Source organism: Hylaeus anthracinus, unplaced genomic scaffold, assembly GCF_026225885.1.
Source record: "Hylaeus anthracinus isolate JK02 unplaced genomic scaffold, UHH_iyHylAnth1.0_haploid 11994, whole genome shotgun sequence".
Classification (NCBI taxonomy): Eukaryota; Metazoa; Arthropoda; class Insecta; order Hymenoptera; family Colletidae; genus Hylaeus; species Hylaeus anthracinus.
The window spans coordinates 2,899,296-2,926,384 of NW_026534341.1; the positions used below are offsets into that span (position 1 = coordinate 2,899,296).

The window sequence follows — 27,089 nt, forward strand, 5'->3', positions numbered from 1 at the left end:
CGTGTATAGCTTTATAATTAATATTTAAGTATTCCGTACAAGACGCATGCGCAGTGCGCATTCAGAATCGGTATCAAAAAAACGCTAGGGTTAGATCTACAGACATATGATATGTCTATGGTTGATCAAGCTAGACTTGATACAACTTGATTAGACCAATGGAATTCGTATGATTCAGATCATATGACTGCACATAACCATTCGGTATAAAGTGGTATAAACATCATTTTGCTAATAGTACGGTACTTATTGCATAGATACATGTGGATACATGTAGTGAGTTGTTAATTTCAAATGCACGTGAAATTTGCTGAGTTAATGTTCTAACAAATTGTAAATAAAGATAATATTAATAATTCAAACATGAGTACTACAGTAAAAAGCCAGGTAAAAATGATTTATTTATATAGAAAGTTAATGATTAATTTGTGAAACTAATTGTTGTAAAAGGATATAAGTTTCTGTTAAAAAATTATTCATAATAATTTCATTAATTAAATTATTTAAATCTTAAATTATGTATGATTTAGAAAAATGGGACATGTAAGACGGTATTTAAGATATTAAAAAAGCTTATAAAGGAATTTTTAATATGGCTAATAATCCAATTGCACATGATATTTGACTGGCTGGTGGATTTACTTTTCGGTTTCTACTATGATCATAGTGCAAAGAAAGTTCCACCGATAAAAAATGATTTACTGCTGATGAGTGCATCAGAATTAGCTAATCAAATCAGGTATTTGTAAAACTGACATACTTAATCCTTAATATATTACATATTTTAATTAGTGAATTTATCAAAGGCTGTGCTGGACTTCTTATCACAAGTGTTTTACCTTATATAATAACATTGTATGGGCAATGTTATGTTTCTCAGGATTGAGATAAATATCAGTAAAATCATTGAATGACAACTAGAGATACCCCTACATCTTGCATATAATATATAAATTATTCTATTTTCTTTATTGTACATAGTCATGCTGACTTATATCTGAACTTCGATTGGAAAGGGTTAAAATGTAGTCTCCATATATAATGTAATCAAAGATACAATTAATTGAAATATGAAATATTATAGAACAAAGAAAGTGTCATCTTTGGAGGTCGTCACAGCATTTATAGAGAGAGCAAAAGAAGTAAATGAAATAATAAATGCTGTCGTGGAAGATAGATACTCTAATGCCTTGGAAGAAGCTAAAGAAGTAGACAAACTTCTGCAGAAATCCCAAGACATTGATGTAATAAAGAAGAAAAAACCTTTCCTAGGTGTTCCTTTTACAACAAAAGAAAGTATTGAAGCAAAAGGTAACGTTATTATACAAGATAAACCAATAAGAGTTAGTACTTTTATTATTTAATTATTTAATATAATTATAAGATGTATTTTTAGTTATGGCATATATTGATTAAATATTTTTAATTATATAGTTTTTTTTACAAAACGATTTGTTTTCTAGAATTACATAAAACACATACAATAATTGAAGTTACTTAATTATGATAATTCTATAGGTATGCTTCATACAATGGGTTTAACAAGCAGGCGTGATTATCGCTCTGAAACTGATGCAACTGTAGTGGAGTTTGCAAAAAATGCTGGTGGAATTTTGATAGCAAAAACAAATATTCCTGAGCTAAATTTATGGACAGAGTCAAGAAACAATTTATATGGACAAACTTGTAATCCGTACAATACTACTCGAAATGTTGGTGGTAGCAGTGGTGGAGAAGGTGCTATTATTGCTGCTTGTGGTGCTGCAATTTCTATTGGCAGTGATATTGGTGGTTCTACTAGGATGCCTGCATTTTTTAATGGAGTCTTTGGATTAAAACCAACTGAAGGTTTATAAATTCTTATAATATAAATTATATTCAAATTATAATGATCAACATTAAATTGAATAGGCACGCACTATAAAAATAATTGAATGTCTGTTACATAAATAATATATTTTTATTTTTTGTTACTTCCATATTTCCATTGAATTACTATGCTGAAAGTGTTTAATCTATTATTACTATATTCTAATACCAGGTATTGATTATTTTTAGGTTTAACACCATTAAAAGGCGTTGGTCTTCGAAAAAAGGATTACCTTAATTCAATGGCAGAATCAGGACCAATTTGTAAAAAGGCAGAGGATATAGCGCCCTTTTTGAAAGTATTAATTGGGGAAAAAGTTTCTCGTTTGCAGCTTGATACAGTAGTAGACTTGAAAAAACTTAATATTTTTTATCAAGAAAGTTCAGGTGATCTGAGAGCAAGTAAAGTAAATTCTGAGATGAAAAATGCTCTTTTAAAATGTGTATATCATTTTAAGGAAATTACTGGATCCGCAACAAAAGTAATTTTTTTTTTTTTTATATAAAAATAACAATTTATTAAATTTTTAAAATACCCCTAGGGAATACGGTGACCTCCGAAACGAGACCATATTCGAACGTAAAAATTATTGTTTCTCTGCACCAAGTGATCTAAGTTGAAAATGATTTGAATTAGTGATCAAGTTCCCTCTCACACAAAAATTCTGAAATTTTGTTAATTCCTTATTATTAAGATTTTTATATTATTCTTAGCATTTTTATTTTTATTTTTATTGTTTTTTTTTTATAGGTAAAAATACCTGGTTCTGAATATAGCTATCGATTGTGGAGGTATTGGATGGGTCAAGAGAATTTTGACTTTAAAATGCATATTACAAATGGAAAGGTATATTACTAGAATTTTTATATATATCTGTTTTTAAGCGAGTTAAGCTTCTGGTATTCATGTTATTAGAAATTAACTTTGTTTATACATTTCTATGTATCTTTTTCAAGCTTTGAAATTATAACGTACTTATAATAACTAAATACATACTTAGCTACAGTTAATTCAATGTAATCATACATACATAATACATATGTATATGTTTCTATAATAATTTTTTTTGTTATTAATAATTTGTTCATTTTAACTTTATACATTATTATATATATATTATATAAGTTAATTATAACTATTTACATTCAAACAAACCATTTAAGTGTATATGTACATGTAATCAATTCCTTTTTTAGTATCGTGCAAGCGCAGTGACAGAAGCTCCCAGGTTTCTAACAGGAAAGTCTGAAATAACACTAGCTGCACTTTTAAAATTAATCGATGAAGATATACTACCTAAAGATAGTAATGAATGGGGAATGAATACAACTAAGAATATGAAAAAGTATTTATTGGTGAGTGTGTATCAATTTGTACGTGATTTTGACTGATTATGATGTACAGTATATTGTGGATGCCACCAAGATGTTGGAAGTTGAAACACTAATTCTTTATTTTAGATATAAGCAATTGAAATGTTTAACTTTGGTTTGGTTTTCAGGACAAACTGGGAAATGATGGAGTATTATTTTATCCATCGTCACCTTTTCCAGCTGGCTACCATTACTCAGCTTATTTGAGACCTTTTAATTTTGGTTATTGGTGTCTTTTCAATGTTCTGAGATTTCCAGTCTGTCAAGTACCTCTTGGTTTAGATAAGAATGGATTGCCTGTTGGAGTTCAAGTAAGAAATTTGTTCACTAAATAGTAAAATACTATCTTATTTGGAAAATTATTGTTTAAATATTTTTCATTACGTTAGTCATTTAGTACTTTACTTCAGATGTATAAATTTTATTTCATTGGTTGCATTATTGTAGATTTAAATATTATCTAAATGAAGATATTCCATTATTTCTGGCACATACATTAAATTTAATTTACGAAGTATTTACACACTTTTACTGATTAATCGTGAATTTTTTTCTTTAAGGTTGTTGCAGCTCCATATAATGATCACCTATGTATAGCTGTAGCACAAGAATTAGAAAGAGCCTTTGGTGGTTGGGTTCCACCATCTTAATTGGGAAAGTTGATAAATTGTACAAATTTGTCGCCCATGCTAAACTGTTTTAATGGGAATTTATGGTATTAGGTATTATTAACAACATAATGGTAATATGAAAATTGTTATTTCATTATAGTATAAGGCATTAGGCGTGCGATGATCATTTTCAATTTTCTAGTCCAATCACTTTTTATTGTTTTTGTCATGTTTAACTATTTGAAACAGAATAAATGTTACTATCAAATAAGGATAAAGTATTAGGTATAGAAATTAATTCTGTGACTTTATATTCAATCATTTATTACTTTAGTTTAAGTAGAAATATTTAATCGCCATTTTGTTATTATATATTAAATTACAAATCTTCTAGGTTCTCGACCTGATTTCTATTATAATCAATTTATACATATACTGTATATCATAAGTTTTAATTTGATAACCGTTACAACATACGTATATGTATATACGAAGTTTGGTAGCCATACATTTTTGCTTATTATTATTATTATTCTAATAGATTCCAAGAGTACTTGGTAATTACAGTAACTGTAAAAGAATAACAATAAGCAACATTTTTTTAATGTACCAAAATGGTGAGTAAGTGTATCTTTTTAAACTAGAGTTATAAATTATTGAATACAGAGGCACAGAATTATTAATTTTCACACCTAATAATTTCAACAACCCAATCTTGTTCACATAAATGCATTTGAGCTCTTTAGTTTGAAATACTAATTGAGAATGATATCTGGTTCAAAGTTTATTTGTTTTATATATTGTGAAATAAAATGTTTTGATAACTTTTCACATATCACCATGTGTTTCTATAAAAATTTCAAATTTACTATGTTTACATTTTCCAATGAATACAATAAATCCTACGAGTTGTAAATGTAATAAGCTATCTTGGACATATAGTTTGGTACATTTTGTACATGTACGTCCCCCACCCTAGCTTCTATTCGTATACGCACGCGCAATGGCGAAGTGTGACCGCACCACACAAACATAATACTTAGCGCGGAAGAAAACGAAATCGTGTTACGTATATCCTTGGCAAATAAAAGCGCAATGCATTTAATTCGTTAAATGCACGATTACGCTCTACACTTTCAATGATTGACTACAAAAAAAAATATCGATCGTTGGAAAATAAACAATATCGTTTATAAGACGACAAAACACGCAATTTAGAATTTACCGTTCAATATTTAATAAACGACAGATTGAGAAAAAATACGTAACACGGTTTCATTTGGTTTCACTTTCTTCCGCGCTGCGTATTACTTTTGTGTGGTGCGGTCACACTTCACCATCGAGCGTGCGTACACGAATAGGAGCTAGGGTGGGAGACCTTGGCGCCCCAGAGAGTTGCTTCGCGCTAGCGAGAATTTGCGAAAACTTTAACAATTTTTTACGGGAAAACGGTTCGTCTCCGATATTTGGCTCCTTTGAAGCTTTTTACCTACTCTTCGAGTAGAATTGTTAAAAATTAAAAAAAACTTTGACCTTAAATTTCGAGGTCATAATGGATTTTGCGGACGGTTTCATTTCCAAATGTCCACCGATCCAGATGTGTACAATAAACCCTGAAAGTAGTGTCCATTAATTTTTTTACACCCTGTATATATTATATTCAGGGTCGATTTAGCAATATTGGCGTTCCGGGAAAGATTACGTGGCGCCTCTTCAGGGGTATACAGGGTGTCCCAAGAATGTTGCAAGTCGTTGAAAGGGGTGGTTCGGAGGGTGATTTGAAACAACTTTTTCCTTAGCGAAAATGTTGGCTGATGCTTCGTTAAGGAGATATTAACAGAAAATCCCGACCAATCACAGCGCGAGTATGCCGGTGGGGCGGCCGCGGTAGCGTACGAGAGCGGCCACCTAGCGCGTAGCCTACACTACCGCGGCCGCTCCATCGGCATCCTCGCGTTCTGATTGGTCAGTGTTTTCCGTTAATATCTCCTCAACGAAGCCTCGGACAACATTTTCGCTAAAGAAAAACTTGTTTCAAATCACCTCCCGAACCACCTCTTTCAAGTTGTTACAACATTTTTGGGACACTCTGTATTTTTCGAAAACATTATTTACCTATTTTTAAGGATTAAGTTTTAAATTAATAGTTGGACCCCTAATGTCGTTCACCCGCTTAATTACCATCTTCTATATTTATCGAAAACATTATTTCGTTTTTTTGTAAGGGTTGCGCCGTTTCGTATACATCGTTTATTTGTTCGTGATGTATTCATGCTTTATCTCGTTCGTGGCTATCGCTGCACGTGACGACATTGCGCGGAGACCGTATTACATGGTGGTGGGGGTAATGACGTCGCAGCTCTCGCTCGCTCCATTCACTGACCGGCCGTCGTCGCGAGTAGTCGCGAGTCTGTCCTGCTTTCTTCTGAACATCGATACCGTTCCAGGATCTAACGGAATATCCCGGAAGTGCGGTTTAGACTTCGCCTGGCTCTTTGTGCGCGAACTTTTCTCGTACGAGCTAGTACGAATCTTCGGCACTCCTATCGGGAACGATCGATATCGATCGGTGGTTTGTAATCAACGCCTAGAATGTATTTGTGAAAGCTAACTTGTTGGTCTATCTTTCTTCTTCTCGCGTATTTATGTTGCGTGTGTGCGCGCACATGCGTGCATGATTTGTGTACATAGCAGTGTTTGTACGGATTCGAGAAGGTCTTTGGACGCGAAAGGATACGATCGATTGCGATTCGTGGAACGAGATATGACCGTCGCCGGAAAGGTGAGTTCTGTTTACGAATTCTTTCGATTACATTACTTTAGAAAATGTTAGGTTAAGTGAACTAGATTTATTCTGGCCGCACAAAAACGGCTTTAACGTTATGAATATCGGTATCGTTATTCGATCCAAGTATTCTTTAGTGTCGCTTCTCAAAGTTTACCGGATTTGTCAAACTGTACAATTAGGACAAATGATCGAGTCACTTGAACGGAGTGTTCGATGCATTTTAATTAATAGAACACATTGCGCTTAGTCATACACGAAAGAAATAATACGAAGTCGTGTATTATTACGATTTAGGAAAGTTGTAAGCTTGCGAAGTACGATATCTATTTTATTCAGTTTCAGTCTATAATACGAGAAAGAAAATCACCAATGCGATTTTCGTTAATGGGTAGTACTTTTTTCGATAAACTAGACGAACGATGGCAATTTGTTTCATCGTTGCAAACTTTATAATATGTGTACATGTAAATGTACCGAATCTAGAACATATGCTTATTGAAAATGTATTCTATTCATTTCGATGATAGGAAATGTGGTCATACATACATCTTCGCTTAATTTTTGAATTATCATTTTTCATTCCCTTTAGACTTTTTATAACGAAATTTATATTAGAATATTTATATTAGATTATATTAGAACATTTATATTGGAATAAACACGACTCTTGTTTTCATTTTAGAGGAATTGTTGATAACGATTTCTTCTGCAGAGACTTTCACATTCTTCGTGACGGTTATAAGCGCTTGAAAACAGTTTGAAATGATTTTATTTTGAAATTTGTGACGAGATGATGCGCATATTGCGAATTCGAACGATGTTAATCCTTTGCGGTCGTATGTCAAACGAGAGTCGACAAAAATGTATCGAAATTAGACAATCTGGAACACGAGGGATTAATCAAAGTAATTTGCCGAGAGTCTTCGAGTCATCCTATGAAGTATTGTATGAAATATTTGTATCGAGAAGTTTGAGAGTTTGTTAATTCGCTGATCAGTTAATATTAGGAGAGACTGAGGTCAATTGAAACAAGTAAAACAACTTAACGGGAGAAACCACATCAGGAAGTCAAGTTATTAAATGTTTCTCGGGATATATTTTCTTGCAGAGAAGAATTAATCTAAAGTTTTTCTTTTTCATTCGGAGAATACTTTAAGTAAGTTTTAAAATATACCGGGTAATTTTTTTACAATTCATTTCGCAGAGAAACAGCATTTTGAAAATACGAGGTGCCAACTTCGCGTGACCTGAAAAAACTTCAACTCCCCACATCTTTTTTATCTTTGAGTTTACGGCTGAAAGCCACAAGAACTTTCGATAGAACTCTTTGGGGTGACAATGGAACTCTCAACGGAACTTTAGAATTTTCAAAAAACTTCATTTTCGTACTTGGAAATTTTCTAGGAATTTGAAATGGTCTAGTCGAATAAGGGTGGTAAAAGTTCCCTCAAACTAAATGGCACGGGGTTCATACCATTCGGTCGGGGGTAACGAGTATACATATACAGGGTGTCCCAAAAATTTTGTAACACCTTGAAAGAGGTGGTTCGGGGGGTGATTTGAAACAACTTTTTTCTTAGCGAAAATGTTGTCCGAGGCTTTGTTAAAGAGATATTAAGAGAAAACCTCGACCAATCAGAGCGCGAGTATCACGGTGGAGCGCCCGGAGTAGCTTACGCTACGCGCTAGGCGGCCGATCAATCAGAGCGCGAGTATGCCGGTGGAGCGCCCGGGGTAGCGTACGAGAGCGGCCACCTAGATCGTAGCCTACGCTACCGCGGGCGCTCCACTGTGATCCTCGCGCTCTGATTGGTCAGTGTTTTCCGTTATTATCTCCTCGACGAAGCCTCGGACAACATTTTCGCTAAGAAAAAAGTTGTTTCAAATCACCCCCCGAACCACCTCTTTCAAGGTGTTACAAAATTATTCACATTCATATTCACATTACGATACATTACATAATTAACGAAATGAAACAGGAATTCTAAGACAAACGGAAAAAAAGACGGTAAAAGAGATCCTCTTCTGAATCGATAGAGAAGTTTCCGCCAAAGTTCAGGTGATAACCCACTGCTGAGTCGATAAGGAAGTAACCATTTACCAGGTGTCGGTGACAGAATGCCGTTACCGACCTAACTACCCACCAAACCGACGGTCAAATTCAATATGGCGTCGGATCAACCAGCTAAATATGTTAAAAATGCTCAATTTTACACACGCGTATTTTCTTAACTGTTGAATTCCTAACATTTTTACTTACGAAAAAGAAAAAAATTTTAGGCCGCGAAATTTGAAAAATTTAAATTTTTCCCGAAAAATCCAAAAATTGTACAGAAAATGAATTCAAATACTTTGTTTTGTATTTTCTTTTTTCGTAAAGTTAATTCCAAAATTCACACTTTGAAAAAGAAACCGTCTAATTTGGTCAATTTTGAACAGAGCTGTAGCTATTTGGAAAAAAAGCGACGTTTTTTTTTAATAATTCATAACTTCTTTTTGGTTCAGTAGAAAAATCTGCAAAAATTCACAAAGAGGTATTTAGTAGGGTAGTATAATATAAAAACATTTCATGAATCTCTCCCTTTCTAAAAACTCTTTTCAATTCGTTTATTAGAGGAAGGAATTAAAAGTACGTTTAAAAATGATTAATATAAGTATCGTCTTAATCGATGCGAAAAAAAAAGAATCTGGCGATCAGGTTTGTTGGATCATGATCCGAACCCGGATCTTTCGCCTGCCAGGCGACTGCTTTAACCAATTAAGCTATTCAGGCCGTCGACGACTCCTTCTCTCCTAAGTCTTACAACCTACAATGCCTGTCGGCTACACTATTTATAATTATTACACAGACTTTCCTAAAAGTTACTTCTCATTTGCTCATAGAAACATTACTAAAGAATTTTACAATTACTTATTCTTATATAATTGAGAATCATAGTACATTTGCATGATAGGACGAAAGACTTTAATAAAAGTTATTATTTTTTATTAAATCATTAACATTTGCATACAAAAAGTGTCAGTCTACTGAATGAGAAAAGCTCATGAAAAGTATTGCATAATTGTAGGTTTTTAAATACGTATCATTTTGAAAGTTTAGGGTGACGATAGAAGATGTAGAATCATAATATAATGAAAATGTAAAAAAAAGAAATGCTAATTATATTAAAGATTAATAAGTATCAGTATCAATGTGAAATAACAGAATCCTTACTCATAATTCTTAATTGTTCTTTTCAATAATGAAACTTTGTGCCTATTCTCAATGAATTCTTTCCTCATCCATATTTTTCCAAAACTAATGAACATGAAGTTTACTTGTGCTAATATTACTCTAGCAACATGTTCACGACATACTTGTAGAATGAGTGCTGTTGGTTTTAATGGAGAAAGTTTAAAGAACGGCGAATCTCGGTCGGAAGTGACAAATTTCTTTAAGAAAGTTTTACATGAAGTTTCTCCCAATCTACTATTGCATTGCTTATGTTTTTTATTTTGAATGTATTATTCCAATTTCTAGTTACTTTGGAAGATTTATTTTTCCTTACACTCCTAACAAAATCATCAACTATTATACAAAAGTAATTTATATGAATATATAACAGAAATTTGATTCCATTCGATGAACTAATCAATCCATTATGACAGTAATTGAATCCACTTTTCAGGATTTATTATGTTTGCACTTATTTATTAATCCATACCTTAATTATATAGGTATGTGTAATTGTAAGATTCTTTAGTAGTGTTTATATCAACAAATAAGAAGTAGTAACATTAAGGATAGTCTTTCGCACACTATCATTTCTAAATACAAGTACATTTTAAATGTTTCAACTTTGCACGGTTCCTTATACTGCGTCTTCTTTTAAATATATCCTTGTTTTGAACTAAAGTTGATTATCTTTTAATCCATTTTTTTTTATGCTACCCGTTTCTGTGGCAAATTAATTTCTTTATTTTTTATTAATCACGTTACAGCAAATAAATACACAATCAGTATTGTGAAAGAAATAATATTCTTATCTGAGAAACGAGAAAAAAAAATAATACAGACGACAGAATTATTGTAAATAAACAAATACGATTATACGATAGTAGGTTTAATTGAATAATTAGTGGACGATAATAGCTTCAATTAAATAATTGATATTAGATACTTTCAAAGTTATTTTGAATCCGTGTGTGAGACAACCATTTTTCTCTTGTAAGGTGGGAGAATTCTGTATAACAGAATAGAACTTGTCGCGTCCCTTTACTTTCACCTGGATCTCTGGAAACGATCGTATCCAGTGATCTAAAAGAGCCACGGCCTATTTACCATAATTCCACGTCTTATGGAAAGAATTTGAAATTGAACACAAAAATATAAATACATCAGAAACTCAAACGGAGCAAACAAGATTAGTTACTGTTTTATTAAATATTTCTTTTAAAATGTGTCTTTATTATGAGTAAGTTTTATCCTACTTTGCAGCATTGTATTATCTAAATTTTAAGTGTTAAAATTAATAAATAGAAATGACTTTAATGTATCGTTTTTATAATATACTTTATATATTCAATATGTAATGTATGTATAATGTACAATACACAATATACAGTATTGTATATTATATATTCAAATAAATATACATAATAACATAAAAGTAAAAAATAAGTGTAGAAGTGTAAAAGTAAGTAAATAAGATATGCATATGTGTAGGTGTTTCATATATAATAAAACAATACAACAGACAATACGGTACAACATATAGATTATGTGAAAGTAATTAATACAAATTATGATTTCAGGAATTGACACTTGCATTTAAAGAAAACTTAGCAATCTATAAAATACTATACAAAAGTCTATATCGACATCTTCTGAATCTGAATTGACATTTTGGTTTTGCTTTTAGAGATTCGTGGACTGTACCATTTTGGAAACTGGAAGCATTGCTGACGCAGAGGACTCTTCTTATGACAGCGATTACGAAGTCGAAGATTTGATTCCATCCACGAATGCTCATTCGCCAGTGGAACTCCAGGTAAATTCAAGAATATTTCAGATAATACTACATTAAGTAATGTAGTATAATAACAATTCAATAGAATTCAACAAATATATACAAAGTGTTTACCTACAGGTGATAATTCTTTCAGGAAGATCTCTATCGTATCAGAAGAATACTCTGTTTTACCCATAGACTTTCTTATTTTGCCGATAGATTATTCTGCTGTACACTACGCAGATTCCTGTTTCACTAGCAATGCTCTGTATTACCGGCGGAGAAATATTCTCTTATACGGGTATCTTACCGACTGGAAATCAGTAGTTTGAAAGAAAAATATTTTATATGTAAATATTCATTTCGTCTTAAAAAGTAGTATACAATTTTTGCTTCTTTCATTCAAAACTATAAATTAATACGAGTGTTTTAGTTGTTGCAAAGATTTCAGTATTTTAACATTTAATTACGTTTAAAGAAAAGGGGTTGGTATTTCTTGCATACATTATGAGGATTTATAATTTTTGATGTAATTAATTGAATAACGGGTTTCTAAATACGGTCTATTTTATCACTATTGACTCGTAACACTTGACTTTTAAATTACAGGTGTCCACTTCAAGCCACTCAGATGTATCTAGGACCATCTCAGACACCTTAGCTGCAGAATTTGCAGAATATGTCACAGTTCAAGGAAGTCCACCTATTCAGAGTCCAGGTATAATATTAAATACATATGTGTATATGTAGAAATTATAACAAGTAGAGGATTTTTCGCTCAAACGTCGACTATATTAATCCTTTACGCAAAAAAAAAAACTGATTAAACAAATTTTCTTCTTTATTGGAATAATTTTCGCTTGCTATTCCAATGTATAGTTCAATTGTTATGTCTTATACCTTGAAAACCCTACTAGACGATAAAGATGATTATAATTTGAGAGCAAGAACAAGTAGGACATATATTTATGTGAGCTTTCCTTCATGTTTTCTGTATGTTATGAAATATTTTATATCTTATAGTCTAGGAAGTCAGGATATACATACATAAGTGGCGTTCTGATGGCTCATTACGAAAGTTATCGTTAATCAAACTTGAAGATCCCAAATTCGAGTCCTGTTGTCTTGTCCTTTATCCTCGACTACAAAATTTGATGTCAAACGTGAGATAGGAGCACCAATGATGACATGGGGTATGAATGACCGTAGTGATGAGTTTTCAAGCTGCTTGTTTGCAAGCTTTGTTCGATTTCCTACTCCAGGGTCGGTTTCCTACTCCTACCCTACAGCTATCCTATGGCTATCCTACTCGCCTTGGACTCATGGACCATTCCATTCGATCAGTAGGTAGGAGGATTCACTCTCAAAAGATGAAATTAATAAGATAACTAAAATATGGGGAAAGATTATAGAAACGGAATTGATAGTACGTTTATGATTAAATTAAACGGTTTCAATTTCTTTCATTGAAAGTTAACGTCGGAAAACGACCTTATTTATGAGTTGACCTAATACATATTAGACAAGGAATTCATCATCATTCATTTAAATTTATGCATCAATGATTTTTAAAGGTACTAATATTTTTATTATACGCATCTTATCCAAGGCACCTTAGGAACAATTGTTAAACCACATTTCCGAAATATATATTGACGTCTTTAAACATTATACATAAAATATTATTATAAATTGTAAAATTATTGAATTTCATAAAATTAAATTTAATCCAAGAAGGACCAACCTGTGTGCAGATCAGTTGTAAATAAGGATTGCGTGTACAATAAATATACTAAAACCTTGAAATTGAAGCTTTCATTCGATGAATTGTTGATGTAATCGCTTTTCCTGCTACGCTTTTGTTTACATCAAATATTCAGAAACATGCACTTTAAAGTCATCTTTAGATTTTTGTCATGACACTATGCACATACCTATCACAAATTTCTCTAACATTTTAGGGATTTCTCCTCTCCTGGCATTGATGTGTTCCAACTGAAGATTCTAAACTTCTTTATATGACAGGCCATCATAAATAGTTGAGTCTATTCGAGGTCGGCTTTCTTACTACTCTCCTCGGTGAGTTGTCCTCAATCACCTGCTTCTGTTTTTTTTTCTTTTTTTTTTTATTTATCGTACACTTCTGAAACCTGAATACCTCTGAATACCTGAATACCTGAAAAAATTATGAACTTCTTTTTACCATCTAGTAGTTTTTTTTTGGGGGGGGGGGGGGGACAATATTGCATACAGTTAATCTACATGCCACAGTGAATGTGATAAAGGCAGTGATTATGCATAATCCCCACTAAAGTTGGTCAATGTGATAAATTCTGGAATATTTATCAAATTCACCTGTGATTTTATATAATCCCCAACTCGTAATGGGAAATGTGATAAACTTGGTAATGCATATGCTGTCTACACGAAAATACTGTCTGAGTAAGTTTAGACCTAGGTTTTTGCACGCTGTTATTGGTCGATAGCTTTTCGTTAATAATTCAAAAACGAAGCACCATCCAACATTTTTTCAAAGGAAATTGTGATTCAGAATCGTCTCAGCTACCCCCATTTTCGGTTTTTACACTAATTCTGGGACACCCTGTATGTGTATTTTGAATTCTCCTATGTAAGCATACCTCCTTAAATATTAGTTTTAAAATGTAAGATAAAAAATTTGTATGTCCAGAAACTTTTGTACGTCATGTTAAATGTTGAGTACTTATCATAAGATTTTACATTACTTTCTTTGTATTATAGTGATTATTTCCAACAAATTAAAACTCACTATCCCAAATGGTTATTATCAACATTAATATTTTATACTCCCTTTATCTTGTATTATGTTGTACAAAATTATAATTACATAAAATTATTTTTAATGATAATTCATGTAACGTTAACGAATATCATGTGATTATTTAACGTTACAAATAAACAAAACTTTTATGTTCCAGGCTACACAGCTCGAGTAGAGTTTGCGCTGAAGCTTGGTTATACCGAACGATTAGTCCAAACAGCTTTGCAGAAGTTGGGTCCGGATCCAGAGCAAAATGAGCTTTTAGCCGAATTAATAAAGCTCGGTGCTAATAGTTCTCAAAAGTCAGTTGATACTCCAGAGGAGTCGGAAAATGTTCTAGATATTGATGCAGTGACAGATGTGAGCAGTGGATGCTCTACTAGTCTCAGACCCGTCGTTATCGATGGAAGCAACGTGGCGATGAGCCATGGGAACAAAGAAGTATTTTCTTGTAGAGGAATTAAAATTTGCGTAGACTGGTTTAAAGCAAGAGGACATGAAGAAATTACTGTGTTCGTACCAAAGTGGAGGAAAGAGGCTTCTAAAATTGATAATCCAATCGCTGATCAGGAAATTCTAGGAGAATTAGAAAGGGACCGTTTATTAGTTTTCACACCATCTCGGTTAGTATGTCGCTATATAGATTATTTATTGATGTTCATTACTATACACAGACAAATATTTGAAACGTTTACCATTGCGTTTAACAAATTGATTCAATGATATCGGTACCCACTAATTATTTCTTAAACCACTTATAAAATTAAACAAACATCGTTGTTTAAAATTTTCATATATATTTTTATTAATTTAATTTAAATAACTTCTAATATTTGATTTCAGATTAGTTGGCGGTAAGAGATTAGTTTGTTACGATGATCGGTATATCCTAAAATTAGCAGCAGAAATTGATGGTATCGTCGTCAGCAACGATAACTATAGAGATTTGGCACAGGAGAATCCAGAATTTCGGAAAGTCATAGAAGAGAGGATTTTAATGTACACTTTCGTAAATGATCGTTTTATGCCACCAGATGATCCATTAGGCAGAAGCGGACCGACTTTGGAGAATTTCTTGCGGATTATCCCAAAAAAGTCTGATCCAGCCCCACCTTGTCCGTATGCAAAAGTATGTGGAAATTTATTCTTTCTTTTCTTTTCTTTTTATAGAAGTTGCTTAAAAAGTCCGTATATATCTTTTATTTAAAAAAATCCTGTGTCAAAAATAATTGTTTTAATAACTTTTTAAGGGGTGTTCTAGTTTAACTGGTTTCAAAACCTGATATTTAGAAAATTGTGTAAGGAAACAGTCTCAGGATGGTGGCACGGGGTTTAACACGTAAATTAATTGAACATAAATATCTTCAGTATCTGGTATTTTTAATTCCAGCCACACACTTTCGTAAATCGAAATAATAACACTTGGCTGAATACACGCGTAAAGGAAAACAAACAAACCAAACTGCAAAACCGATGATACTCCTAAAGGAAAAAGATACAAAAGATTAAGACTGGCCGTATGCCTCCGACTTACCGGTGAACTCGCTCAACTAAAACTAAAACTTGTTGGTCTCAAAATTGGTTCGGCTAGCGCCACTCGCGGTCACCCGCACGATAGGTGAAATGCGTGTTTGTGTACCTATATAGCGTCGTACACGTATATAAAAGTTATCGAACAAACAAGAGTATAAATTTTGCGATCCAATTAATTCGTTTCTTAATTTTTTTTCAAAATAATGTAAAACTTTTTTTAAATTCCATTTAACACCTTTCGCCGTCGAAAACCATGCATCTTAAAAATTTTATATGGTAAATTATGAATAGTTGAGAGAAGTTTCAGCCAATTGAGTGCCTCGTCAACTCCTGAGCAACGGACTTTACCTCCCTATGAAAATTCTAGCAATAATATCGAAACACAAACGTAGCGGTGTAAGTAATTTTTCTTTGTTACAGAAATGTACTTATGGAAATAAATGTAAATTTCGACATCCAGAAAGAGGTCCTCACCCTCAAAAGTCAGTTACAGAGAAATTAGTTGAACATGTACAAAAGCATCTTCAAACAAGAGGTGTAAGTTCGAGCTCTGTTATATCAAATAGCGTACCTTCCAAAATACCTCAGCATCAACCATTGTGTAAGACCAGATCGACGATAACCGCTAGCGCTCAATCATTGCATTCGGTTATAAAAAGTAAATCTGTAGAAAATGTTACAGTCGAGCAACCAATAAACCCTGGCACGCATGGATCTCAAGTACCCTCGACTACAAGTTCTCAGGGTAACAGACATTTTGTTATAAATATTTGTATGTAAATCTGAACCTCTTTTAGAACACTACGTAAAATTATTTCTAGGAAAATAGCTTAATATTTACAAACTTATGTTGTAAGTTTATTTAGTTGGAGACGAAAATATTGTTATATCTTTGTGGACAATATATTTAAATATACTCCTATATTTTTATGAGTAAATTAAGACAATTAATTTACTTGTGATTTATGATTTTCTGGATTGCTTTTGAACTGCAAAATGATATATTATTTTTTTTTTTATTAATAATTATACAGTGTCTCACGGACTCTGATCACTTGAATACCTTTGTTATTTGAAACAATAACGCGAAAATGTTTCGTACAAAATTTTCAAGAGATTCAAGATATTCAAGTGATCAAAGTTCGTGGAACATACTGCGTTTAAAAATATAATTACCTTAACCTTCGTTAATAGGTTATCATTCTTCCATGTGGTCAGCAGGAAGATTAAATAAACCAGAGGTAGAACTACAAAATCCTCATAGAAAACTTCAAAGGCAATTAACATTGAATCCAGTCTGTGATCCTCGACTTTGCCGATTGCGGCAATATCAGCAATCATCTCAAACAAAGTCGGTATCACAATCAGCTAGTTCAGTATCTTCTATCACAACTTCTAGATCGCAACATAGACCATTAACTAGACATTCGAGTAACGAATCACCTTACAGAGCTCCAATGAAGTGAGTGTTGAATTTTTACATTTCTTTCTAAATGCTGAAACATACAATAGTGTGCAAAATTATAAGACCTACACACTTTTTTGTAATTCCAAGCTTTTCATAAGATAAGATGCTCGGAATTACAAAAAAGTGCAAGGGTCTTATAATTGTACTCCTGTGTAGTTTTATGAATTTAATTTGATAAAAAGAATAAAATTTTACCCGTATTTTAAACTTTATTTTTGTTTTTCTAAAAAATATTTAATTATTATAAATGTTTAATATAGTTAATGCTTTAATTATTCAGTTGGGATCATTCGGAAGCACGACAATGTCATCAACATGTAACCCGTATTGCTTCGGCGCCAGATTCTTATCAAGCTTGGCCACCAAATAATTCAAGCATGAGCGCATCGTCAGGATCAAATCCACGATTGGGTGCCTCAGACCCACAATTGAATCCTGTTGCATCTTCTTTGTACTCGAACATGCCTTCAGACGTATTGAAAGAATTTCTGGACACTAGAACTAAGATACATTATCATTTGGCGAATATTTTTCCTGAAGAACATGTAAGGGCTGCTATGCTCATTCACCCGTTTGAAACAGATCCAATAGAAATCTGCATTGCTGTTCTAAAGATGTATCCCCAATAATGGAGTAAGAATGATTTTTTTTTTTATTTATCTAATTTATATTTATTATACGAATATAACCAAACTGTAAAGAAGGGTCTATAAGTATTTAAAAAATATTGTGATATTCAATAAAGTTTAGGCAAGTAATCTTTTATACAGTTATGTCTTAAAATATATGAAGATTTATTTACGAAAGTGTAAAAAACATAGCATATAAATTTTCAAAGAATTTTTAATTTGCATACCCAAATGTTTTTTTAATGTTTATTAAAATAAAATAACGTGTCACATGGAACGGTAACATTTTTAACTTCATAGTCTGAATAATAAATAAACACCTAAAATTTTTTAAATATGAATTGTTACATTGATAATAATTCACATGTGGAATAAATATTAAATACCCATCAAGATCTTTTATAATAATAAAAATTGAAGTCTTATATCTCATTTTACTAATTATTTGACAATATCGCTTTATATACTAAAATACTGAATACAAAAAATTATAAAAAAATTTTTTAACAGTAAAAAGAACATTTTAAAAATAGTTATAATTTGCAGTACCAAAAATGAATAATGCCTATTTTAATTACAAGTATTCGGCACAATTCTAACACAAAGTGGACATATCGCTATAGAGTATTAATAATAATAATAATAAATCTTTATTATATACAGATACAATAGTAACAAGAAAAAATAAATGGGAAGCAAAGTCACGAACAATGTGGAAAGTCAACGTTAGCTACAATGTAAAGATCAAAACTCAGCGGTGAAAAGAAGATGCTATTATTAACCTTGTCGCTATGAGCGGCTACTTTTGTGGATGTTTATCAAGGCTACCATTGCAAATGGTCACTATAGTACATAGCCGCAACGTATAGTAACTTTTGCTTTCAAATGACAAAATTGGAACTGTCAATTCTCTCTGGAACGACTCAGGTAGCAATATTTATCGCAAACTGAAGCCCATAAAGACATAAGGAAGGGGGGGGGGAAGGATTATTTTATGACTCTAATACGTTCCGTGCTTGGCCAGACCACTCTTGGTTTGATTTATAGAGTTGTTCCATAGCCAGGGTCACATCATCTAAAGAAATGCGTCTTGACTGCTCTGAGAACACGTTCAAATATTCCTGCATGATCTTGGTGGGATCATCCTCATCACTCAACAGCAACTTGCTTTGAGATGTTGGAATTTGGCATTGCTAATGGGAAACTAGAACTCGCAATGGAAGCTTGTTTAGGAAGCACGTACAAGCATTACAGTCTGAATAAAAATTAACCTAAAATTGGTCCGGAACGGAACGTCTTCACGGTATAAAACCTAACATTTGAAAGCAGAAATTACTGTATTCGTCTCGCGCAAACATCCGGCGCGCTGGTAAGGCGAGAATATAAATTATTGTATCGTAACGGTATCCATTTATCTGTTGCCATGGCAAACAAAATAAAGTCGTCGTCTAATATGGATCTGTTGCTTAACTTTATTAACTTTGTATTTTTTTTTTACGTTTTTTTTTTATATTATTTGCGTACGAGCATTATGATTTTATTTTATATCGTTTGATCATGTTTCTAGTTTATTTTTTGTTAATAAATGTACATTTGAAGTGAACATGTCTTAGTTTTATTAATAGTAATCGTGTCTTATTTTCGATACAGAGTACCTTTGGATACAGTTAAAACAAATATCTAACGTTGAATAAAATGGAAAAAAAGGATAGTAAAGAGTTATAAAAGATTGAACTTTTTGAACGGCAAGGAGTTAAATGTCCCTGGTCTGTTAGGGATCATTCATACTGCGATAACAAACACGTTTGTTTACATTTACAAATTATCATTTCAATAGCGATAGAGAGTGCGATAGAAAAAAACATACATTTATAAGCGAAAAAAACATCGATGACCTTAGAATCTATCAAAACATGATACATTTAGGAACAAGAAATTGTTGCAGCGTACTTTCATATCATTCAAATTCCATGCGTTATAAAATATTTGGTGTATCGTAACAATTGAAAGAGATGTTCAGGTGGCCTGTTTTAGGTTGAACAACTCCTGTATAATTAATGTTAATTCTCTGCCTCTGTTTCCATCATTTGAACAGGATCATAAAAATTATTGTGCGTTCATTTGGGACTGTTTATGACGCTTACAGACGCTTACACGCTACAATCGTGACAAACTACGCTACCGATTCTATCCGATTCGTTCTGATTCTACATGAATGTGACGTCATTTTGGACAAAAGTGGTGGGAATACCCTTGGCTTTATATAATGATTAAAACGAAGAGCTAAGTACGCGCCTCTCAACGCTAAGACTACTGCCAGGGTAAACGTATATCGTTTATGCATACATCTACATTTTTGTAATTAGAAGGAGGAAGAGCAAAATAATTTACGAATGAAATTAATTTTCTATTGCAGTTTGCCAATATGTTTGTCTCTTTTCCTTCTTTGGAAAATGTTCGAAAGAGGAAAGAAGATAGACATATCGGCAAATTTCAGATTTATCCGAAGCCTAGGGTTTTGCCTATCACTGAACAGTGAACACAACGATAGAAGTTTCCGTATGCATTAAAGTCCCTAGCTAGTGTCATTTAACTTGTACGTATAGATGGCCTATCGATCGTCTTTAATAGTGCTTACACACACATACGAATCTCACTTGGTATGAGGGACTTGATGTCCTGTAACTGCCTGTAACCATCCCTGTCGCACCTAACACTGGTTCTTCAACTTTTCTCTTATTGTCGTACGTCGTGCGGTGAGTTCAATTCGTCACAATAAACTCAATAACATATAACAGATGTTACAAATAAACTAATTTTTATAATTGATTGGTACGTAATGCAACGAGTTACATCAACGAATATATGATAACTGAAATTAACTGTAAGCATAACTGTGTGGTCTCCATTGTGATTATATAAATGAGATAATATTCCATTGACTTAAAAAATGACTTACATTTGTCGATAGTTTGATTGTCATTATACTTTTAACACGTTGATTATTATTTGTTTCATTTCGAATTTATAAATTTCATCTCTGTTAAGTTATAATTTTGTAATGCAATCAATAATGGGAAATGAGCAATGTGTTTCTCGCAATAATGCAATAGTTACTATCTCTAGCATATAATAAATTAAGTTTAATAAAATTAATTGGTTTATAATATTTCAGTAATAATGATTTATATATAAGAATGTAAATTTTATTAAAATTGTAATCAAAATGAACACATAGTATAAAACATATAAAACATAGTATATGCTACTGTACATTAATTATAATAAAACTGGAAACATATTTTACTTTTATGTATATTACATTTATAATTTAATTAATATATTTTTTTTTACAATTTATTGTTTCATTTTTCAAATATTGAATGACAATGATGGTAAGTTAAATTTATTTTTGATTATGTTGGTCACTTTGTGAACAATAATTTGTATTCCTTTGCAATTTTAATTTTTGTAGAGCTTGATATATTATGGTGGTATTATATGTTTAATGAATTCATTATTTTTTAGTTATTACAAATACAGTATTTGAATACGTATTATACTAAAATGTTATTTCATACTTTTAGATAATATTTAGGGGAAGTATAAAGATGTCACAAGTAAATTATAAATTCTATTCTAAATACTAACACCCTTATTTTTTTTTATATATTATGTCCTCAATGACTTAAATTATTTTTCCTTTATAAAATTTTAACATTAATACATTAAAGTAAAACTTGTAGCTTATATATGTATATCGTATGTATCATATATTATAATACTCACTGTAGATGTAACATTAGATCTGAATAGTTTTACTTTTAGAATATTAATTATATAATTTTACCTTTAAAGTATTTTTAAATAATGAGATAAAAAAATAATGTTTGCACCTAAGAAATATTTAAATTTTAAGAATAAAGATAAATGAATCAACTATGCTTGACTATCTATAATACAGGATCCTAATCAAAAGTATATATAATTCTTTTATGTGAATTCACAGGGCCATCGACCACCTTCAAAATGTTCTCTAATCGTATGACAATGATCGTGCGACTTGCTGCACAGCAGCAGCAGCAGCAGCAGCAACAACAACGCGGCATGGCAACCCTTAAAGCCATTTCCATAAGATTGAAGTCAGTTAAAAATATTCAAAAGATTACCCAATCTATGAAAATGGTGTCTGCTGCTAAATATAGTAGAGCAGAACGTGATTTAAAACAAGCTCGTCCGATGGGTGTTGGTACAAAAACGTTTTACGAACAAGCAGAAATTCAGGCACCAGCGGATGAACCAAAAAAGCTAGTTATAGCGGTAACAAGCGACCGCGGTTTGTGTGGTGCTGTACACACTGGAGTTTCCCGTAACATTAGGGATTCTCTATTAGCAGATGCCACAGAGCGTGAAAACACAAAAATTGTATGCATCGGTGAAAAATCACGAGCAATTTTATCGCGCATGTTTGCCGATAATATACTTTTTGTTGCATCTGAAGTTGGTCGGAAGCCGCCCACGTTTAATGATGCTGCTAAAGTGGCAACTGAAGTTATGAACAGCGGGTATGTATTTTTTTATTTTAATTTTGATATAGTTTATATAATAAATGTAAAATATCATTCATGTAATCTTTGTACTTTTTCTAAAGCTTAGCACGTAACACTTATTAAATATTTACAGGTACAGCTTTGGCTCTGGACGCATTGTCTACAATCGATTCAAATCGGTAGTGTCGTATGCTGTTGATCAATTGCCTCTTTTTGATAAAAATGCAGTGGTCACTGCACCTAAACTGTCTGTATATGACTCTCTTGACGAAGAAGTCATTCAAAGTTACCTAGAATTCTCTCTGGCTTCTTCGCTGTTCTATTCTATGAAAGAAGGTGCCTGCAGTGAACAGTCCAGTCGTATGACAGCCATGGACAATGCCAGCAAGAATGCAGGAGAAATGATAGACAAGTTAACTCTAACATTCAACCGTACCCGACAAGCTGTAATTACTAGGGAACTAATTGAAATTATTTCTGGTGCTGCTGCATTGGATTAAACATCTGATATTTGTCATACGATTGGTACACAATAGTGTTGGAATATAGATAAGAAGGATGGTTATCGCATGAAAATCAGCTGCATAATTCGTTTAAAAACATAAGCTCGAATTTATGTTGAAACGAATTTGTTGCAGATGATTGAATGTTTAAAAATACAGCAATTATAAATCACAAGATCGAAATAAATCATTCAAAACTTTACAGGACTGATGTATTTGTTAATTAAAACTATGGTTAACTGCCAAATTAAATAAATAATTCTATTTACTTTTAGTTTTATATTTATTACTCATACACAATAGAAATGTTTAACATTTAGTAGATTCAAAGCAACAGTGTAATGCTAGCAACAATATAAAATGGTTAAAATATCTTAAGATGGATAAAGGCATACAAAAAAAGTTTTTATGAGAGTTATTTAGTAGAAAAGAGGGCATTATATAGAGTACATAATTTTGTCACAAATAAAGTGCTGAGAGTGATTAAAAAAAAATGGGAAAAAATACCAGTGGCGCCATCGGTGGAAGAATGCCCAAGTTTGTAGGGAAAATAGTTCTCACTGTTGCTGCTAGATAGCGCCACTAACTAAAGGATGATAATTATTATTCATAAGAACAATAAATTTGACATACTAATTGATATATTGTAGTATTATAAAGCATAGAATTGTATTAATTATACATTTATAAAAAATAAAGAATAATTGATTAAAAGGTATCAGTGGTGCTATCTTACAGGAACAGTGGAAACTATTTTTGTCTACAAACTTGGACGTTTTCCCACTGATGGTGCCACTAGTATTAAAACTAGGGATATTGTGATGTCACTAGTCATACCCCACAAAATTTTCATTAGCTAAAAATGTGAGGATTCGATATATTACATCTGCTGGTCTCGTCCTTCTAACATAATCTAACATCTCCTTTACACTTCCTGACATTTCCTGACAGCTCCTAATATACACTAACAACTCCTACCACCCTCTAACACCTTCAAACACTCTCTATCATCTCCAAACACCCGCTAACACCTCCCAACTGCCCCTAATATCTCTTAACAAATCATAAGGGCTCCAGACAGTTCCCTTTATTTCTCTTCAATTTCTAGAATGTTTCCTATTAATTTCCCTCCTTTCCCTGACACATCTCTTCGCTGTTCACGAGATCCGGATACAATAGGTAAGTTTCGAGATAGAATTAAAAATTATGATACCTTCTCGATCAACACGTTCTCTGCTAATACAAGAGGTAAGTATCGATATTCAATTAAAAGCCATGACAAATTTTTATTCTGGTATCAGGCGAACATGATACTCAAAGAAGTAGCATAAATACTTACCTCTTGTATCAGGAGAACGTAATGTTCGAGTTGGTATCATAATTTTTATTTTTTGCTTGAAACTTACCTTTTGTATGAGGAGATCATGACAAACGAGGAGGTGACACTAATCGAATTTGGTTCGAATTTTACTTCTGATATTATAAGAACATGATATTCGAAGAACTGGAATGGTACAGCAGGTGGCAGTTCGCGATCAGTTAGTTTAGTTAGTTAGATTTTCAATCTCTCCAACTCTTGCGTGTTCGCGAAGTCTGTACATTTTTAACGGACAAATTAAGTACAAGAGTGTTAGTGTTTGTGAGTGTAATATTAGGGAAAATTAAAAAAAAAATGGATAATGAACCGCAGGCGTCCACGTCAGGAATCATCGAGGAAAAGAAGAGGACATTATATTTTGTTTCTTATTGGGATCCAATGGTACCCTAAATTCTAAGTAAGTATATACAGCAGTGAGGACTTCAACGCTCGCTCTAATGCGCATGATCCGGAAAAATCCCACGAATGTCCATCACTGCATCTGCTGTATACTTTGCATACCACATGCGTTTCTTGCGGGTAACCTCGATGTCATAACAAATATTTAATTATGGATGAAAGTCGAAAATCTCGTGTTATTCTCGAAGAATATGGTATACCTAATGTAAGTTTTCTCAGACACGTAGAAATATATCAAGTTTGTGTGAGAAAACTAATTATTAATATTTTGTTCCCCAGGCTTCCGACTATACAAATTACCAACCACAACATGATTGGAATTTACAAAATTTTAAAAAAGTAAACCGATTAAAAATTTCATATACATATCATTGCATACCGAAACTAAAAAGGAATTAATTTAATATAATTTATATAATTATTAAATAATTTTACAAAATCTTTCATTCTTAGAGTTTCTATAATTTAATTCAAATAAGAATTAATATAATTCATTATACACCAATAATTATTTATTAACTCGTTTCATTAAATATCTGTCTTGCGCTATATAGTCTTATATTATTTTCAGGAATTTAAAATACAGGTAGTCAGGGAATCTGAAGATGAACGTGAATTAGAATTTGATTTAATTGGTTATCCTGTTGGTTTTGCTAATGCATTTCGTAGAGTTCTTCTGAGTGAAGTACCAACCATGGCTATAGAAAAAGTTTATATTCTAAATAACACAAGCTTGATCCAAGACGAAGTTCTTGCTCATAGGTAAAGAGTACTTCTATATATATTGTGTTGAAAAAAACTTGTCTATGCTACAATAAATGGTCTGGAAATATTATGAAAGTAAAAGTGTGTTTACACTATGATCAAGTTTTTTTAAAGCCAATAAGAAGTATAATTCATTTTTTATTCCAAGAAAATATAAATTGATTTAACAGGTTGGGTCTCATACCGTTTCGAGCTGATCCCAGGCTATTCGAATATCCTTCATCCACTGCTAAAGATGAAGATGAAGTTAGCGATCAAGACACACTCAGATATGAACTTAAGGTATCATGCACCTGGAATCCTCAAGCTCCCAAAGATTCTAGAAGAACAACTGACATGTATAAGAATAGCAATGGTATATAAATATTTCAAAGTACATATAAAAAGGGGGTGATTCTACATGAAAAAATAAGTTAAAAATATAAAATAAAAATTTTTCATGCGAGGCTTTATTAACGAGAAAATTGACTTTGAATTTTCACTGGGTATGGGTGCACTTGATTCTGTATACATATAATATAAATATCACATTCATTGTAGACACTGATACAAATTTAAGTCACTTGTTAGAAAGTAGAAAAATAACTTTAAAAAAATATAATAAATAAGAAAGACTTTCTTCATAGTATATAGTAAAGACATTAAATGGGTTCCAATTGGACGCCAAGCAGAACTTTACCCTCGAGGAGCAGAACAATTAGGTGTTTTAGAAAATGATATCTTGATATGCAAAATGCGTCCTGGTCAAGAAATACATGCTTTTATGCATGCAGTTAAAGGAATTGGAAAAGATCATGCCAAATTTTCTCCTGTAGGCAAGTTGAAGTATAAAAGAGTTTCCATGAAGCTATTTATACATTATTTAATTAATAGTAACTAGAATATTTACTTATTTTATTTATTAATGTTTTATTATAATTCAAATTTAGCTACAGCATCATACAGATTGTTACCAGACATACAACTAATAAAACCAGTTAAAGGTGAAATGGCGGAGCGCTTAAAAAACTGTTTCAGCATCGGTGTAATAGAAATTATTGAACATAAGCCTGGCGATCCAGATTCACGTGAAGCGAGGGTGAAGAACCCTCGTTACGATAGTTGTTCTAGAAATGTGTTTCAGCACGAAGACCTCAAATCATGCGTACGTTTAAGTAGGGTACGAAACCATGTCATTTGTAAGTAGCAGTTAATTTTGTGCTTTTTGTTCCTTTTTAAACAAACTTCATGTATCTTAATAATTTTTTCATACCATTTATAGTTACTATTGAATCCGTGGGAACGTTAACTCCAGCTGTGTTATTTGTGGAAGCTATTAAAATTCTTAAAGGAAAATGTAAAACGTTTTTGGAAGAACTTGAAAATATTAGCCAATAAATGTTTTCCACTGTATTTTCCACTGACAGTATTTTTAATTCAATTTCATGTCAG

General features: G+C 32.2%; 4 protein-coding genes across 9 annotated transcripts; all 4 read left to right on the plus strand.

Moving 5' to 3' along the window:
• Positions 1-149: 149 nt before the first annotated feature.
• Positions 150-4,689, plus strand: LOC128888743 (fatty-acid amide hydrolase 2-like). The gene is made up of 9 exons (XM_054145851.1): positions 150-387; positions 531-739; positions 1,085-1,311; positions 1,519-1,848; positions 2,059-2,351; positions 2,621-2,716; positions 3,067-3,225; positions 3,372-3,554; positions 3,804-4,689. Exons 1-9 carry the CDS (start codon positions 364-366, stop codon positions 3,891-3,893), a joined length of 1,611 nt encoding a protein of 536 aa, XP_054001826.1. The 5' UTR covers positions 150-363; the 3' UTR covers positions 3,894-4,689.
• A 1,534-nt stretch (positions 4,690-6,223) lies between these two features.
• On the plus strand, positions 6,224-18,868 carry LOC128888737 (probable ribonuclease ZC3H12D). 4 transcript variants are annotated; one of them, XM_054145841.1, is made up of 10 exons: positions 6,224-6,426; positions 6,546-6,636; positions 11,544-11,672; positions 12,243-12,351; positions 14,591-15,056; positions 15,277-15,562; positions 16,387-16,711; positions 17,161-17,428; positions 17,715-18,067; positions 18,727-18,868. In XM_054145841.1, the coding sequence occupies exons 2-9, from the start codon at positions 6,619-6,621 to the stop codon at positions 18,061-18,063; spliced, it is 1,950 nt and encodes a 649-aa protein (XP_054001816.1). In that variant the 5' UTR covers positions 6,224-6,426; positions 6,546-6,618; the 3' UTR covers positions 18,064-18,067; positions 18,727-18,868. The 4 variants fall into 4 exon arrangements, with proteins under 4 accessions (XP_054001816.1, XP_054001813.1, XP_054001814.1 ...); XM_054145838.1 differs by having other exon boundaries at positions 6,224-6,636; XM_054145839.1 differs by having other exon boundaries at positions 6,224-6,636; positions 17,188-17,428.
• A 1,791-nt stretch (positions 18,869-20,659) lies between these two features.
• On the plus strand, positions 20,660-23,390 carry LOC128888755 (ATP synthase subunit gamma, mitochondrial). Of its 3 annotated transcripts, none has more exons than XM_054145866.1 (3): positions 20,660-20,819; positions 22,073-22,628; positions 22,747-23,390. In XM_054145866.1, the coding sequence occupies exons 2-3, from the start codon at positions 22,093-22,095 to the stop codon at positions 23,111-23,113; spliced, it is 903 nt and encodes a 300-aa protein (XP_054001841.1). In that variant the 5' UTR covers positions 20,660-20,819; positions 22,073-22,092; the 3' UTR covers positions 23,114-23,390. The 3 variants fall into 3 exon arrangements, with proteins under 3 accessions (XP_054001841.1, XP_054001842.1, XP_054001840.1); XM_054145867.1 differs by having other exon boundaries at positions 20,763-20,895; XM_054145865.1 differs by having other exon boundaries at positions 20,816-20,947.
• Positions 23,391-24,553: 1,163 nt separating this feature from the next.
• LOC128888752 (DNA-directed RNA polymerases I and III subunit RPAC1) lies at positions 24,554-27,050 on the plus strand. The gene is made up of 7 exons (XM_054145862.1): positions 24,554-25,098; positions 25,173-25,232; positions 25,465-25,655; positions 25,829-26,013; positions 26,285-26,473; positions 26,588-26,836; positions 26,920-27,050. The coding sequence occupies exons 1-7, from the start codon at positions 25,045-25,047 to the stop codon at positions 27,033-27,035; spliced, it is 1,044 nt and encodes a 347-aa protein (XP_054001837.1). The 5' UTR covers positions 24,554-25,044; the 3' UTR covers positions 27,036-27,050.
• The last annotated feature ends 39 nt before the right edge of the window (positions 27,051-27,089 follow it).

What these genes read in the sequence shown, in the direction of transcription:
- LOC128888737 (XM_054145838.1), top strand. Translation starts at nt 6,529, where the DNA reads ATGATTTGTGTACATAGCAGTGTTTGTACGGATTCGAGAAGGTCTTTG. An exon ending in ATATGACCGTCGCCGGAAAG is followed by an intron (nt 6,637 to 11,543) that starts GTGAGTTCTGTT and finishes TTTTGCTTTTAG; the next exon opens with AGATTCGTGGACTGTACCAT. An exon ending in CTCGACTACAAGTTCTCAGG is followed by an intron (nt 16,712 to 17,160) that starts GTAACAGACATT and finishes CTTCGTTAATAG; the next exon opens with GTTATCATTCTTCCATGTGG.
- LOC128888752 (XM_054145862.1), top strand. Translation starts at nt 25,045, where the DNA reads ATGGATGAAAGTCGAAAATCTCGTGTTATTCTCGAAGAATATGGTATA. An exon ending in ATTTACAAAATTTTAAAAAA is followed by an intron (nt 25,233 to 25,464) that starts GTAAACCGATTA and finishes TATTATTTTCAG; the next exon opens with GAATTTAAAATACAGGTAGT. An exon ending in GGTACGAAACCATGTCATTT is followed by an intron (nt 26,837 to 26,919) that starts GTAAGTAGCAGT and finishes TACCATTTATAG; the next exon opens with TTACTATTGAATCCGTGGGA.
- LOC128888755 (XM_054145865.1), top strand. An exon ending in ACTGAAGTTATGAACAGCGG is followed by an intron (nt 22,629 to 22,746) that starts GTATGTATTTTT and finishes AAATATTTACAG; the next exon opens with GTACAGCTTTGGCTCTGGAC.
- LOC128888743 (XM_054145851.1), top strand. Translation starts at nt 364, where the DNA reads ATGAGTACTACAGTAAAAAGCCAG. An exon ending in GAATTAGCTAATCAAATCAG is followed by an intron (nt 740 to 1,084) that starts GTATTTGTAAAA and finishes GAAATATTATAG; the next exon opens with AACAAAGAAAGTGTCATCTT. An exon ending in TGGATTAAAACCAACTGAAG is followed by an intron (nt 1,849 to 2,058) that starts GTTTATAAATTC and finishes GATTATTTTTAG; the next exon opens with GTTTAACACCATTAAAAGGC.